This window comes from Suncus etruscus, chromosome 5, assembly GCF_024139225.1.
Source record: "Suncus etruscus isolate mSunEtr1 chromosome 5, mSunEtr1.pri.cur, whole genome shotgun sequence".
In the NCBI taxonomy this organism is placed as follows: Eukaryota; Metazoa; Chordata; class Mammalia; order Eulipotyphla; family Soricidae; genus Suncus; species Suncus etruscus.
In genome coordinates, this window is record NC_064852.1 from 55,291,341 (window position 1) to 55,308,858 (window position 17,518).

General features: G+C 38.9%; 1 protein-coding gene across 2 annotated transcripts in view; it reads right to left on the bottom strand.

The window, feature by feature from the left end:
* Positions 1–17,518, bottom strand: part of MGAT5 (alpha-1,6-mannosylglycoprotein 6-beta-N-acetylglucosaminyltransferase) — a 369,147-nt gene that overhangs the window by 84,662 nt on the left and 266,967 nt on the right. For both annotated transcript variants that reach the window (XM_049772998.1, XM_049772999.1), the window contains one exon: positions 9,920–10,053. In XM_049772998.1, coding sequence (XP_049628955.1) covers positions 9,920–10,053 — 134 coding nt within the window. The remainder of the gene's footprint in view (positions 1–9,919; positions 10,054–17,518) is intronic.

Here is a 17,518-nt window from a genome sequence, read left to right on the forward strand (position 1 = left end):
GTAAAGTCAATAAAAGGGCTTAAGGTGACAGCAGAAAGCCTGCCAAGAGAGGGACCAAATCATGAAGCAGATGAGGAAGGGGAAAAGGTACAACATGGGTGTCAGAGCTTCAAGGTTAAATTCCATCTCTGTGTGACAGCACCCCTCAGACATTCATATGTTTAGGTGAGCCCCACCAGGCTGGGTTACAGTCAGGACCAAACAGCACTAGTTCAGAAAATTCCTGTTCAGAATTTTTAGTTGTTGTTTTTTTTTAATTCAGAGAAAGATTCCTGCATCTAGCCCTTCAAATCTAAAGATTCATTTCTGATATTTCCCTTGCATGAGTTTTTTTTCTTCTTTGTTCTAGCAACTCCTCCCCTTGAACTGCCACCCACACTTGAATTTGTTAGTTTTGTTTTGTTTGGGGGCCACAACTGGCAGCATTTAGGTGTTACTCCTGACTCTATACTCATAAATTAACCCTGGAATGCTCGTGGGACATTATGGGATGCCAAAGATCAAACCCGGGTCAACCACATATATTGTAAATTCCCTACCCACTATATTATTGCTCTCCGGTACCCCACACTTGAATTTTGAATAAGGTTCTTTTGTTGCCATGAGCCAGGTGGTTAGCCAAACAAATATGCCCAGGGTAATGAGGCTGGACTGCAAGTTGTCCTGGAGGAGACTGGCCATTCCCTCCCCAATATTTACAAATTCTCTGAGAAGCAGACATCCTGCCAAGTGTAGTCTCCTAGGGACTGCAACTATGTTCTTTCCAAAGGACAAATCCCCCAGAGAGAATAAACTAGGGAAGATACAGGAATGTTCTTCTGATTAAAACAAAAACTAAGAGTCATGACCACATTAGCATTTCCACAAAATTCTATAAACTGATTCTGGAAGCCAGAGAGACAGAGGTAAGGCACTTGTCTTGTAAGCAGCTGATTCTAGTTCCATCTTTTATACTACATATAATCCCTAAAGCACAGCCAGAAGTGACCCTGGAACACAGAGCCAGGAATGAGCCCTCAGAACCTCTGAGTGATCCTGGAGAACAGAACCAGGGGTAAACCCTGAGCACCTTTGGGCCTGGACACCCTCTAAAAATTTAAAACCCTAATTCTACTTTCACTCTTCCAAATGTACAACCATCTGACTTAAGGTATATTTCTGTGATATATTTCTACATGAACCAAGAAGAAAAGTCTGGCCAAGTAGATTACAGAACAAATAGGATGATAGGGTTTATTAACCTACTTACAGAAATGTGTTCTTTCCAAGGATTTCAATGCCTTCTTTAATTACAAAGGTGTTTGGCAGTTCATTAAAACCACATACAAAGAACAGTTAATTCCAATTACAAAATAAAGTGGCTTTTCTACAAACTACTCCCATTTCCAATTCTGTATTAATTTAAAGTAAGCCCGAGTCAATGAAATGAGTCAGCCAGATAATTACATAGCTTTTGGAATGGTATTGTATCTCAGACTTTGAGGTCACCTGATCTAGAGACTTTCAAGATTTATTGTTGGTTATTGAGAGCAGCTGAATCCCTCTTCCATGCAGTCTTACTGGAATTCAATTCTATGCCACAGAGGAATCAGATCTAACGAGTAGGTGGGGCTCATAATATGTGGTTACCCCTCCCTACAGATAGTCCTCAGACTTCAAAGAACGAAGGTGAAGACTTCTTGGTGTAATTCAGGAGTCAGCAAGCTTTTGCAAAGAACCAGATAATATTTTTGGTTTTGTGGTTAGACTAAAAGTACTATTATAGTGATTTTTTAAAGTTCTATTTTTACAACTTTCAAAGGGTAAAAAATAATTGTGTTTGTGGGGTTTATTTTGGTACAGTTTAAAAGCTATACAAACATAGGAAACAGATTGAATTTAAACAAAAGTGTTTGCAACAGCTTTATTGATGTATAATTGACATATATAAAAGGCAAAGTGGCTTTATAATTGTTCATGTATAAAAGGCGAAGTGCTCAATATCATCAGATGAGGTTGAGAAAAGGAGGAACATAATCAATGTACCTTAAAATACACAAAAACAGATTCTGTAGTGCCAGGGATTAAACTAGTTCTTCCACATCTAAGGCATGTGCTCTCTCACTGAGCCACATCCCCAGGCCAATAATCTCACTTAATTAAAACCCACATTTTTTTTATGTTGATATAAGACTATACCACGAACCCAGCACAACCATCAAGACAAAGGACAATACCACTCTGTCTTGCCCCTTCTCTTACAACCTTTCTCTTTTTGCCACTATGGATTAGCTTGCATAATTGCATGTTACAGTACACTCTGTTGGCAGATTTTATACACATTTATTTAGCATAATTATTTTAAGGTCTACACTGTTGTCATATGCATCAATATTTCATTTCTTTACATCTATATCTTTATTCTCACCCCAAATCATAAAGATGACAGTTGCCCTGGCCCAGGAACTAACCCTGGTGTTTTTGTACAGCCCTGGGCCCCGAATGAGCCATCTCTCAATGAATTGCACCAAGAGTTTGAAAACATCTTGAAGTCCATCTAAAGTGAACAGAGTTCTCACAGTAATTTTCACTTTCCTTCAACACCTTTCTTTCCAGGTCCTTGGGCACAGAAAACAGAGAGCTATGCCCAGAGCTAAAAGCATTCTCAGGGTTCTTCCAGATCCACACATATATGGGTGCTAGATTAAATCAGAAGGTTCATCATGATGGAGCTGGAGTAAGCTAGGGCAGAAAACACTATCACAGAAAGCTGGCTGAACCCCCAAGCAAGAGCCCCATGGAGCCAGAGTCAGGAAGCTTAAGAGGGTAATAGGTACAGGGCTGGTGTGGTTTGCTCCAGGAACTTTGTTAAGCCTATATACCCACTCTGGATTTCACCATGTTTGATATCATCAGGGAGTTGAGTAAAGGAGGAATATAATGTATCTTTAAAAATTATCTTGCTGGCTGCTGCTGTGTGGAGAATGAATTAAGAAGGGCATGAAATTGGAGATGGAAAGAAGAAAAAAGGTTGCACCACCTTTTGGGAAGCCTGCTGGCTGACCTTAAGCCTGTGTGTGTGGAACTTTGTGTCATATCAGGAGATACCTTTAAATCCCGCATCTTTGATGGCTAGATAAAAAAGATTTTTCCAACCTCAGTTCAGGACAGATAACTCTGCTTGCTGCCAGGCAGGGTAGGGTGAGGTCAAATGATGCCCTGGGTGTTGGTCCAGAAACAAATTGAATTGCTCAAATAAAGGCTATTTATTCTTTGTGGGATTTGCAGCAAGTTTGCTCATGACTTTCCTATTTGTGTTTGAGAAACCAGGAACCTCATTTTATTTAAAGTCAGTATTTTTCCAAGTCCCCAGCTACCTGTGTGGATCTTACATCCTGGATCATCAAACAAACATGCAAAAATACTCTTAGGGTAGGGCCAGAATAACAACATAGCAAGCCACTAACTTAGGGGTACATGTTCCAAAAGTGTAGGATAGAAGCCAGATTCTTGTTGAGAAGTTGTCAGGTGTTATGGAACTGTGATCAAGTCACTTTATCTCCTCAACTAGGAGATAAACTAGCCAGTCATAAACCAGAATTGCTGAGGAGAGGAACTGTTGCCTTCACCTTCATAAAAAAATAAGCCTTTACCTCCTCAGTGATGGATGTGAATATCACATTCCCATATAGGCCCCTTTCATTAACAATAAGGTAACTACAAATGATAATATTCTTCGCTGAATGTCTACAAAAATGGCAGATGAGAGAACTGGTGCTTTGCCTTCAAAGTGAAAGACTGTTAAAGGCCATACTTAATATTTAACTAATTATGGGTTATATTTATTATCCTCATCACTTAAAATATAAACATTTAAATGATTTTGTCTTCTATACAGGATGGTCAAACTACTATAAAGTCATAAAATAATAATTTTAGACTGATGATATCTAGTCTCTGTTATAACTATATAATTATTCCAAGAAAGTACAAAAGCAGTCAAGAAATAGGCAGGCTATATGTCAAAAAATTATATTTATAAAAATAGATTTGGCCCATAGACCAGAGTTTGTCAATCACTGACATAACTGAAACATTGGAAAGGGAATTTATTTGGTCAGCACTTGATCCATCAATTCTGAATATATTTCCCATCTAGCTCCAATACTGATAAATGTTTATTTAGGTCTTCTGTTTGTTGAACCCTTTTCTTAACATTTCACATGTATCTAACCATTTAATTACAGCAGAAACCCTGTTATCTTTACCTCATGAAAAATGAAGCCAACTGAAGTAATTTGCCCAAATCAGGCAGCTGGTGGCAGCCACAGGACTGAAACTCAGTTATCTGGCTCTGAGATTCTCTGCCCTTGACTGATTGCCATGCCAGGTGGCCCAGTAGGTTCCAATGGCACAAACCAGAGAGCAGATGATAAGAAAGGCAGTGTGCATCTCACCTCCTCTTATATATTGAACATACCATGGGCTGACCCCACTACCAAGGGGCCAGGTGCCGGGGAACAAAAGCAGCAAAGGTCTCCAAAAGAGCTGAGTAGAGATTTTTGAGGGCCCTATTATGATAAAATAACAGAACAAGAGCAGCAGGAAGGCAAAAGTCAAGACCAAGTAGGGATTCTTTTTTACTAATAGGCCAACTACTATGTGTTTGGTCCTTCACACCATCTCCTATAATTTTGTTTCTTTTTTTGTTTTGTTTTGTTTTGTTTTTGGGTCACATCCAGCAGCACTCAGGGGTTACTCCTGGCTCGACACTCAGAAATCACTCTTGGCAGGCTAGGGTTACCATATGGAATGCCGGGATTCGAACCACTGACCTTCTGTTTGTAAGGCAAACACCTTACCTCCATGCTATCTCTCCGTCCCCAACATTTTGTTTCTTAATTAGAGGAGACTTGTAAAAAGAAATTGAACTTTTGCAGACTATGCTGTCCTCAAACATTGGAGATGTCTTTAATTTATGTCCAATATTTTCAACCATTAAGAGCCATCCTCAATAAAGAATGCTGAGTTAGAATGATGCCACAAAAATAAAATTATGGCATAGAGTTTGTCAAAGTAGTCTTTGATTACCCTTTGAATCTCTGTATTATCCACAGTGATCTGCCTCTTTTCATTTCTAATCCAGTTTATTAAGTTTATCACTCTCACTTCCCTTGTGCATTTTGCTAGTGGCTTATCAACCTTGTATATTTTTTCCAAGAACTTTAGCTTTTTTAATATTTGAACTCTTATAATATTCCATGGTTGAATCAGGATGATCTAACATATCTAAAATGATCGATTATTATTGAGAAAATTAAAATGGTAACTAAACGTCATACCAAAAATAAAAACCCAGGTCCAGATGGATTCACTACCAAAAAGCTTCTAGAAACAATAGATTCATATAGCAAACTTGTAGGCTACAAAACTAGCATGCGAAAATCAATGGCCTTATATACATAGAATGATAGAGAAGAAATGGACATTAAAATATCTTATCACCTTATTGCCACACAAACTCAAATACTTTGTAGTCAACTTAACTAAATATGTGAAGGACCTATACAAAAAAAAAAAACCTACAAAACACTGCTTCAAGAAATAAAAGAAGACTCAAGGAAATGGAGACACATACCCTGTTCATGAATTTTTAAGGATTAACATCATTAAAATGGCAATAGTCCCCAAAGCACTGTACAGATTTAATGCAATTCCTCTAAGGATACTCATGACATTCTTCAAAGAAGTGGATCAAACACTCCTGAAATTTATTTGGAACAATACACATCCAGGAATATCTAAAGCAATCCTTAGGAACGAGAAAATGACAGGCATTACTTTCCTCAACTTGCAAGTGTACTACAAAGCAATAGTCATTAAAACAGTATGGTATTGGAATAAAGACAGACCCTTAGATCAACAGAATAGACTTAAGTATTCAGAGAATGTTCCCTAGACATACAATCAATTAATTTTTGATAAAGGGACAAGAAACACAAAATAGAGCAAGGGAAACCTTTTCAACAAGAGGCGCTGGGACAACTGGTCAGCCACAAAAAAGAAAACTTGCACCTCCATCTAACCCATGCACAAAGATAGAATCGAAATAGATTAAAGACCTTGATATCACACCCAAACCATAAAGTATATAGAACAACACATAGGTAAAACACTCAATAACACTGAGACTAAAGGCATCTTCAAAGTGGAAATTTCACTGTCCAAACACGTGAAAGTATAGATAAACAAATGGGAGTGTATTAAATTGAGAAGCTTCTGCACCTTAAAGGAAAAAGTGACTAGGTTACAAATGCCACCAACAGAATGGGAGACACTACTCACAATATCCATCAGATAAGGGGCTCACAACTAAGATACAAAAGGTACTGACAGAACTTAACAAGAAAAAACATCTAACCCCAACCAAAAAATACAGAAAAGATATAATCAAACATTTCCTCAAAGAAGAAATAAATGCAGATGGCCAAAAAGCACATGAAAAAATGCTCCACATCACTATTTATCAGGGAGATGCAAATCACAACAAGAACGAGGTACCATTCCACACCACAGAGACTGGCACACAACACAAAGAACAAGAACAATCAGTACTGTCAGGGATGTGGAGAGAAAGGAACTCTCATGCATTGCTGGTGAGAATGCCACCTAGTCAAGCATTTATGCAAAACAATATGGAGGTTCCTCAAAAAATTGGAAATTAAGCTCCCATATGATCCAGCTATACCAATCCTAGCAATATACCCAAGGAACACAAAAACACAAAACAAAAATCCCTTTTGAACCCCTGTATTCATTGCAGCACTATTTGCAATAGCTAGAATTTGGAAACAACCCAGATGCCCAACAACAGATGAGTGACTAAAGAAACTTTGGTGCATATAAACAATGTAATACTATGCAGTTGTCAGGAAAAATGGTCATGAAATTTTCCTATACATGGATGGACATAGAAACTATTATGCTGAGTAAAATGAGTCAGAGGGAGAGAAATAGACACAGAATAGTCTCACTTGTGTATGGGATCTAAGCAAAATAAAAAAAGACAGTCTGGTAAAATACCCACAGACAATAGAGATCAGGGCTGAAAGGATCAGCCCATGATATGAATAAAGGTTACCACAAAGAGAGGTGAGTGTAATTAGAGAAATAACTATACCAACAACAGTCATGATAATGATTGTGAGTGAGAGAAATAGAATACTTATCTCAAAGACAGGCAGGGGGTGGGTGAGGAGAGAGATGGGGGGCACTGTTGGTTGGAAGATTGCATTGGTGAAGGGAGGTGTACTTCTTTATGATTGAAACCCAACTACAAACATATTTGTAAACATGGTGCTTAAATAAATACATTAATTAGAAAAGAAATAAAATTATTTCTCAGAAGTTCTGTACTCAGACTAAAACTAGTTGGCACACTCTCACTTGGCTGTAATCCATGGGTAAAAGTAGGATGCGAATGGTCGGCCATCTATCTCACTTTAGCACTTCAGAACTCAGAAGCATTCTGAATCATACTGCAAATAACTAGAACCATCGCAGGTAACATTCTGGGGATTGGGACTGGCTTCTAAGAAATCCTCCTAGAATCTTCCTAAAATGCACGCGAATATTATTTTATTCTTTTCTCCTGAAAGGTGATCATAAAGATTTCAGAACCAATTCCATGTTTTATTTTTCTAAGAAGTGAAAAAGCTGCCAGAGGCACCTAGGAGAAAGCCAAGTTGGGTTCTACAACAGAAGGGAAATAATTTCTAGAACAGTCTAAAATCACACCAACTCTAATATTCACACAGGTGCAGAACACAGAAGGGAGTTTTTTGCTTTTTAAAGGCTGGCATCTTCTTCTAGCCTACGCCACAATTCATTCATTTTTCCAAATTAGTTAAGAACAACAACCCCCAGCATGTCCTTTGTATCTCAAGTTCACTAAAAGGTAAAAAAATGAACTCAGGGCATATTTTGACGCAGGGCAGTAAAGAGGTATCAAGTCATGAGACCATCTTAACAAAACATTCATAATTTAAACTGACTTTATTTTCCCTGAGGAGAAAATGCAGAATAATCTATGTGGGGAATTAGTCTTATTCTCAAACCATGTTTCTTAGCTGAAGCATGATTGATATTTGTGTCAGGTGGTTCCTGTGTGGATTTTTCCTGTGCAGGAAGGGGCTCAAAGTCAATTGAACCTCTTCTTGGAGATACCAAAAAGAACTTCTCAGTGCTAAAAACCAAAATTGTCTCCAGATTTTGCCAAGCAACCCTGGGTGTGTGTATGGGGGTGGGGTGGATGACCTTTATCTCCAAAACAATGAACTAGACTGAGACAGTCCTAGCTGCTTAAAGACAAGACCTTTGTTTGAAATTAAATTAGTTTCCTGGAAACAGGCTGATTTAATTGTTCCTTAACCTTTTAGATCTAAAAAGGCAGCTGAACATGGGGCCAAAAAAGCACTAATAGGAATTCATGTCATGGATGGCAATTGGTCCCTCACCAACAGAACTTCTAAACCAGTGATAGAGATGCAAAAGCATGAGATCAGAGTGTCTCCTCTTACTGAAAAGTGATAAATGCCTATGTTTGGGAGAAGAGACATTCTAGAGAACTAGTAATAGTTTTCTGCTATACACACATTCCCTTTTTGATGAACCAGGGAGAGTGTTCAGGTGCCAAAGGTGCATGTGTTTCATGTACAAAGACCTGATTTCCACCTGTAGCACATAAAGCCACCTTCCCTCAGCACTACTAAGCTTGAACAATAATCTGTTGGCATTATTGACTGAGAACTGTCAGGAGTGACCCTTAAGAACCCTGAACAACTGCTTGGGGAGTCCAACCCAAAGTAATAATTAAAAAGCCCAAGAAAATAAAATGATGACATTTGTATACTAAGATCATCTAGTCTATAGAAAAGGTTTTACAGGTTGAGTCTACATCCAAATTTGGTGGTTTCTCTGTTGTAAAATTTCTCAGAGGTAGTCTAGATAGAATTCATCTAGGTGGTCTAGAAGTCCCCTACACAACCTATGATATTTTGAAAAATTCAGCTCAGCATGTGGTCAAGAATGCTGTTTTTGTTCTTGTGCCACACCTAGCTATATACAGGAATTATTCATAGCTCTGTGCTCATGGATCACTACTGGTGGTGCTGAGGATGGCCAGGATCACGTACATGAAATGCCAGTACCTAAATTCCTATACTGGAGTAAATTCATTACTCCAGTCCATAAATGCTATTTCACACAAGATCTACATAAGTAAAATTTATAGCAGCTCTGGCAGATATGTTTCTCTACAGAAGAGCTGAGCACTGCCTGTGGGCACTGAGCACAGTTAAAAGGATGTGAAGTACACTATGCCCTTCAGGTAATAAATAGAAGCTGTCTCTCTCTGGTTGCCCAGGAAGAGACAGATGCAAAGTTACCTGGCCAAGGGTTTGTGTGCAAAATCTTTTCCACAAGGGGCCCTTACTTTCAGAAACAAGCAAGGGACATGAAAAAAGTGGTAATGTGGGGCCGGCCTGGTGGCGCTAGAGGTAAGGTGTCTGCCTTGCAAGCGCTAGCCAAGGAAGGACCTTAGTTCGATCCCCCAGCGTCCCATATGGTCCCCCCAAGTCAGGGATAATTTCCGAATGCTTAGCCAGGAGTAACCCCTGAGCATCAAATGGTTGTGACTTCGCACAACCCAAACACAAAGGACTTTATAGTGTAGCCTCTGTCTGGATCAGCAGGAAGCAGGTACAGCCTTTATTTGAGGCCCAATGGCCAAGCAACCTAATCCTTGCATATTCTTGTTTACTTCTAAGTAGATTCCATTAAAGCCCCAGGCATTAGGCTTGATTACTCTCTGGATCAAAGTTAAATTAAATTACCCAACAAGCTTCTTTTCAGAGAGACAGACATGTGTGCAGACACTCACCTTCCAGAAGCTATCCACTTTGCCATACACCAGGGACTGGTTCTGCCTTTTGATTTCATTAATGTGGTGGATGTCGCTGGAGTTCAGGTGTTGCTCGACCACAAACCCCAGAAAGCTATTGTCTGGGGTATGAGCTGATGCAGAAAGGAAAGGACAGGAATGTTAAGGCTCAAATCATGAAGAAGAAACAATTACAAACTTAATATAAGCCATCTCACACATCATTAAATGTTTCCATTTTATCCTGCTCTTATCTGGGAGGGCAGAAGAATAGTTGCATATTCAGGTCCCCAGCCAAACTTTCACAAGAGAATAACTTGCTCCAGTCTGTATGAACACAAAAAACATTTGCCTAAAAATGGATTATGCTCCACACTCTCCTTCCTGTTTGCTCGGCACAAGGCTACAGTCTCCAGACAGAAATGCCATCATTTAGGTTTACCCAGCTAATGGGCAGGAATCTGCAGGCAGCAGGTTCTTAAGGGAGGGGCAGCTGACAGTAGGCACCCACTAATCCAAAAGGGAGGAAGGGGGTTTGGGTAAGATAAGCAGCACCACCCCAAAATTGCACCTATATTAAGAATGACTAAAAACAGATTCACTTTAGATCTGTATTGATCATTTGCTTGGAATGAAGACAGAAAAGAAATACTCAATAGGGTGTGAAACAACCCCAAGAGCAAAATATTACAGAGATAGTATCCAGACTATAGAATAGATGGTTCCCCAAACAAAAACTCTTTCTTTTGAGATCTGAGACCTCTTTCTCCCCAGAGATCTAAAACTGCTGAACTGACTAAGTATAAACAAGCTGAACAAGCCTAATAAATACCTAGCACTCATTCCTGTCATTTCTGTTTTTCCCCTCCTTGGCCACACCTAGCAGTGTTCAAGACTCAGTCCTAGGAATATACAGGGGACCTTATTTGGTGCCAGAATTCAATATGAGTCAGCTACATGCAAGTCAAGTGCTTTAATCCTTGTACCATCTCTCTTGACTCTGTCATTTTAAAAGGAATTTCATCAGCAGGCAACAATCAGAAAATAAGAAGACACCCTCCTCTGAAATATTAATTTTATTCAGGGAAATGTCCTCCTATTTTAGGAGAGGTTCTGGCCGTGGTCCCCCAATATTAAAGGAAGCCACTAATTACTTTTGGACTTTTTCCTGAAGAATTAAAAAAAAATAACGTACGGAAAGACAATTGATAATCACTGCAGCCTATACTTGCTACCCTTACAATTTGTTTAGGCAGAAGGATGGTCAAAAATGAAGAGAAGTTGATTCCTATATCCTTCTGGGGATCACCCAGGAGCCTTTTCCCAGAAAAGCGACCTACTCAGAGCATCTTTAAAAATGGCAGATGTGTGCCTGCAGCAAGGCTCTTGGCATCTGAAAAGCAGGTTCCCCTTTCTGCTGCAACCTGCCATGAAGATGAAGGAGGGAAGGTTGGCAGAGCTCTGTGAACTGTGGAGATGAATGAGCTGCATAAATACTGTGTTATCACCCTCCAGTCCCCTAGGCTTTTGCCTAATGGGGGTGACAGAAAGAGGAGATAATAGGGTTGTGACGGGGGAGTTGTGTTCGGTCTGGCCAATCTGTTATTTCATTTCTGTGTTTTTTGAACAAGTGCCCAGAGGCAACAGCAATGGCTGCAGTTAACTGAGAAGTAAATTACTGAATAAATTCTACTGCCAACAAGAGGCAACAGTGCTTTTTTTTAAGGAGCTGGGGGGGTGGGGAGTGAGCTTTGTGTATATTCTAAATGTCCATAAGGCAATTTAAAATACCTCTTTGTAAAACTTATGACACTGGGAAAATATAAAGAAATAAACAGTATAGCCCAAACCCCCAAATACTGAGATCAAATTTTGTACCTTCATAAAATTGATGTGATAGCTAAAGCTTCCAAGCTACATATATTTATTGTATAAGTGTATAAAAATGTTTCTGCAATTTAGCTATCAAGTCCCAATATGGGCACCTGTTTAAAAAAAAACAAAATCATTTAGCATCTACACAACTGAGTAGCTTGTACTTTATGTGACAAGATATTATTGTATACTCAAAGAATAAATGACTTTCTAGCTTTGTTTTTCCTTAAGAAAACACCCAGAGGGATATGTTTGTAGTTTGGTTTGGTTTTAGAGTTCTTTAGATTATAGCTCAAGTAGTGAGAGGGAGGGGAAGATGGCAATCTTTAAAAACAAACAAACAAACAAAAAAGCAGAAGAAAGTGTGGACTCTCATTGACTTTCATGTGTCTTTACTTCAGTGTTAACATCGCCTTGGAATGGACAATAAATTAAATGTACATACTCATGCTCCTCTGAAGTTATCAACCAAACACTATTTCATGTCCTCTTGTTTGAACTCTGAGGTGTGGATCTGGGGTTTGCTAAGCTTTACCAAGTTCAGCATAAAGATGCTGAGTGAGACATCAGGAGAAATACAAGCAACACTTCCAAAGGCACTGACACATGCTGGGCATACTGAAGTAGTCAAAGTACCCGTAGTGCATGAAGCAGGGTTGCTCTGCTTGTCAGCTTCTGCTTGCCCTGAATAAGTGACCTCCAGCAGAGTAGAGGTTGTCTCTCAAAAACTGACCAGTAGCTGGCTATCTGCCCAGTGACATCTTTGCCAAAAGTCCTACATGACCGAACATAACATCTCTGAAATTGTTTATTCCAAATAAAACCACAAGGAAATCAAGTCTCTGCTATTACCTGCCTGTAGATGCCCTAACCTTGTCTTTTGCTTCCCTTCAAATAGAAACACAGAATTTAGTTGTGTTGAAAGAGAACATATTTAGGGCCAGAGTGATAGCACAACGGGTAGGGTATTTGCAACTGAACCGGTTTCGACCCTTGGCATCTTACATGGTCACCCAAGTCCACCAGAAATTATTCCTGAGTGCAGAGCAAGGAAGTAATCCCCTTACTACCATGGGGTGTGACCCCCCCACAAAAAAGAAAGAGAAGATACTTCAAGCAAAATCTAAGAAGTTTTATCACAAAAGAGACATGGGGAATTTCTTGCATTTGGAAATAACTCTGTCCAGGAGATAAATCAATGAGAAGTTTAAAAAAATGGCAAATATTTGAGTTCTGACTATGTACCAGGTAGAGTGCTAAGTGCTTGAAAGTGTCTATTTCATTTTATCCCTGTAGCTACATTTAGGCATGAGTGTACAAATAAAGAGTCAGATAACTATGCAGGCAGAACACAGGAAAAGGACAATTTTAGGATTCAGAATCAGATGAAATTGTTGCAGAGCATAAGCTCTTATAAGAACCTGGGCTTGCAGCCCAAGCATTTGTTTTTGTGTTATGTTAATTCACAGTGGAAAATATGCTTAAAAATAAAATGCTATAAGGTAGACCAAAACACACAGGAGAAAGTCAGGAATACATACATGCACAGTATTACCTGTGCTTCCTGAGCAATTTGTACTTTTATTTCATACAATAGTTCTATCTTTAATTAAGCACCATGATTACAAACATGTTTGTGATTGGGTTGCAGTCATAAAAAATACAACCCACTTCACAAATGCAATCTTTTGATCACTGGTACCCCCCCACACACACCCACCTGTATTCAAAACAGGCATTGTAGATCTCTCTTTCACTACCATTGTCATGACTGTTGTTAGTGTAGTTATTTCTCTAACAGTATTCACCAATTTATGTAGTAAACTTTACATTGTAGGCTGGTCCGTCCAGGCCTTATCTCTATTGTCTCTGCATATTATTACCATACTGTCTTTAATTTTGCTTAAACACCAAAGATGACTGAGACTAGTCTATATCTTTCTCTCTCCAACTGACTCATTTTACTCAGGATAACTTTTTTTTTTTTTTTTGGTTTTTGGGTCACACCTGGCAGCACTCTTCTACTGGTATGGCTGGGAATCTGGGCACTTTTGTTTTTGGGATGACTTTAATTACCATTTAATTTCCTCAAGAGTGATGGTTCTGTTTATATATGCTAGATCATCCTTGTTCAACTGTGGAAAATTATGAGTCCAAGAATTTATTCATTTCTTGTAGGTTCTCTTGTTTTGCAGCATAGAGTTCCTCAAAGTAGTTTCTGATTACCCTCTGACTCTGTAGTGATCTCACCTTTTTCATTTCTAATCTGGTTTATTAAGTTTTTCTTTCTCTCCCATTCTTATGAGTTTTGCTAAAGGTTTATAATTCTTTTCGTTTCTGTCAAAGAACCAACTTTTGCTTTCATTGATCTTTTGGATTTTATTTTTGGATTTTCACATAATTGATTTATGTTCTAAGCCTTAGTTTTTCTTTCTGCCTACCTATTTTTGGTTCCTTTTATTGATCATTTTCTAATTTTATAGGCTGTGTCATTAAGTTATTTATGTAGGTTTCTTCTTCCTTCCTGATGTGTGGTTGCAAAGCTATAAATTTTCCTCTTGGTACTACTTTTGCTGTGTCCCACAAATTCTTATAATTGTGTCTTCATTTGCATTTATTTCCAGGAATTTTTTTTGTTGTTGTTTTGTTTTGTTTTGGTCAGACCCGGCAGTGCTCAGGGGTTACTCCTGGCTCCATGCTCAGAAATAGCTCCTGGCAGGCTCGGAGGGTCACATGGGATGCCAGGATTCGAACCAATGACCTTCTGCACGAAAGGTCTTCTCCATGTTATCTCTTTGAACACATATTTCCAGTAATCTTTTGTTTTCTTCTCTGATTTCATCTCTGGTTGTTCAGTACTAAGCTGTTTAATTTCCAAGTGTTAAAGTTTTTCTTCTGTGTGCATTTGCAGTCTACGAATTTCAGTGCATTGTGATATGAGAATGTAGTCCATACAATTTCATCCTCTTGATTTTATGAAGGTATGTTTTAGGGGCCAGTATGTGGTCTATCCTGGAGAATGACCCATGTACATTTGCTGTCCCTCATGAGTATGCATATGTTTAGGAGTGTAATTTCTTTCTGTTGTACATATCCCCTGTTTATTACAAAATGTCCCTCTTTGTTCCTCATCACTTTTTTAAGTCTAACGTTTGTGTAATATGATATTAATATGGCCACTACAGCTTTTTTAAGGGAACTGTTTCCTTGGATGATTTTCCTCCAATCTTTGATTTTGAGTCTATTTGTTCTGACTCTTCAAATGTGTTTCTTATAGGCATCTGAATATTGGATTTAGCCTTTTGATCCACTTTGCCACTCCATGTCTCTTAACTGGTACATTTAGTCTATTGACATTAAGAAAGATATTTTTCATGGGATTTAGTGCTATCTTTGTGTAGGAATTTAGTGTGCATTTGTTCTGTCTTACCTAAAAGTAGATCTTTCAGTTTTTCTTTTAAAGCCTGTTTGGAATCTCTAAAGTTTTTGAGCTGTTCATTATCTGTGAAGCTATGTATGTTTCATTCAAACCTGAATTTGAGTCTGGCTGGGTTAAGTATTCTAGGAGTAGCATTAATTTTGTTGAGTTTTGTGACTGTATCTCGGCACTCCCTTCTAGCCTTGAGGGTCTCTTGTGATAGATCTTCTGTAAATATTAGGAAGCTCTATTGAATGTGATTTCCCTTTTTGATCTTACTGCTTTCTCTTCTTTCCCTATTGTAGTATTTGTCATTGTGACTAAGATTTGTCTTGAGGTGCTTTCCTTCGGATCTCTTTTAGCTGGTACTCTTAGGACATGCAGGATTTGGTTGCATGCACTCTTTAGATCTGGGAGTTTCTCTGCAATGATGTCCTTGACTAATGATTTTTCCTGGAGGTTTTCTTTTTGGGTCTCTGGGACTCCAATGACTCTTATGTTGCTTCTGTTGAGTTTATCAGACTTCTATTTTTGTCTGTTCACATTCTTTGAGGAAATTTTTCATTGATCGTTTTTTTTAAGGTTCTTTTCCAATCTCTCCTGTTGTACAGAGTTATTATGCATCTCATCTTCCAGCTTGCTGATTTGGTCTCAGCTGCTGTTACTCTGCTGGAGAGTCTTTCCAGTGAGGTTTTCATTTAGCCTAGTTAGTTTTTCAGTCCTGTTATATCGGTTTTGAGTTTTCTGATTTCTATTTTCATATCCTCTTGATTCTTATTTGTGGCTTGTTCAGCTTAATCCATGCTTTGAGTACCATGAGGATCCTCCATATTTCTTCTCTAAACTCCTTAACTGAAAGTTTAAATAGGTGGTTGGCACTTTTCGGGTCATCAGAGCTGCCAACTTCATTTTCAATGCATGGTGTTGGCCTGCATTGTTTCCCCATTTCACACTTGCCATATGATGTTTTCTGTGTGTTGTGCTAGGGTTCACTGACTAGGAGATGTGCAAGGCAGAGAGCAAAGCAGAGTGGCCTGGCTCCTCTGGCTCTGTTCTTCATGACTGATGCCATGTCACCTCCATTCATATGGCTTCCCAAAACTTCTGGGAGGGTTGGTCTCAGCCATGGGTCTTAGGCAGCAGCCACTTAGAAAAGTGAGCAGTGGGGACATGCTTCACCCTCCATGGGTGGTGCCAGATCACCCCTGTTCATGGGTCTTCAGTAGTATTTCTCTCTTTTTCTTTTTTTGGTCATAACTGGTGGCATTATCACTCTTGGCTCTGTGCTCAGAAATCGCTCATGATAGGCTTCGGGGGACCATATAGGTTGCTAGAAATTGAACCACCATCTCTCCTGGGTTGGCTGCATGCAAGACAAACATCTTACTGCTGTGCCATTTTTCCGGCCCCTTAACAGGCTCTTATGGATAAATTTGGTCCTAGCACTGGCCACCACCTTGAAAAGGATGGGGAGAGATCAGAATCCACCCTTTGTGGGAAGGTCAGCTCACATCCATTCAAATGGTTTCCGCAGACTCTTCTGAACCAAGTTAGTCCAAACACTGACAGCCGCAGGTTTTGGCAGAAGCCTCCAAAGTGCATTTTTAAATGTGGGTCCAAAGTAACTTTTTAAAAATATGATACAAAGTGGAGATTGTCTAAAATTAAGAATGGTCTTAAAATAATGCATGCCCATTTTCCCCTCATTAAGAAAAGCATTCTTTTAAACATATTGGGAACACCTATTTACAATGATTACAAATTAGCTTGTTGAGTATCCAAAACTGATTAGAACTACTATCAGTTCAGCTTGAATAATTCATTCACTAGGAAATATCAGAGAGCGCTTTGTCTATAAACCAGAACAATGCCTGGGATTTTAGTATAATAGTGAGTTTATGTCTTTAGAGATCTTACTTAATAAATGAGGCATGCATAATATCTGCTGAGTGGCAAGACTGCCCCTTTCAAAAACCATTCACAATTTTTATTTAAGTCAACTTAGCTTTTTTAGTTGCATATAACTTTCTCTAAGATCAGATACCATGAGGTTATAAATATAAATGCAAAAGGCATTTGAAGACTGTCCTGCAACTGTCCTTACAGTATTGGACAACTCCCCACCCCAAATTCAACCTGATTGTCTGGGCAAAACACCAGAGTTGGTGGATATCTCCCTCAGCACTAACATGAGGGTATCAGCATCCCCAATTTTATTAGCTACTTTCTTCCGTTCACCTTTCTTTGTTCTGGCTTCACCTATTTCTGCCCATACTTCTGCAATTAAAATGCTTTTCTTTTCCCTA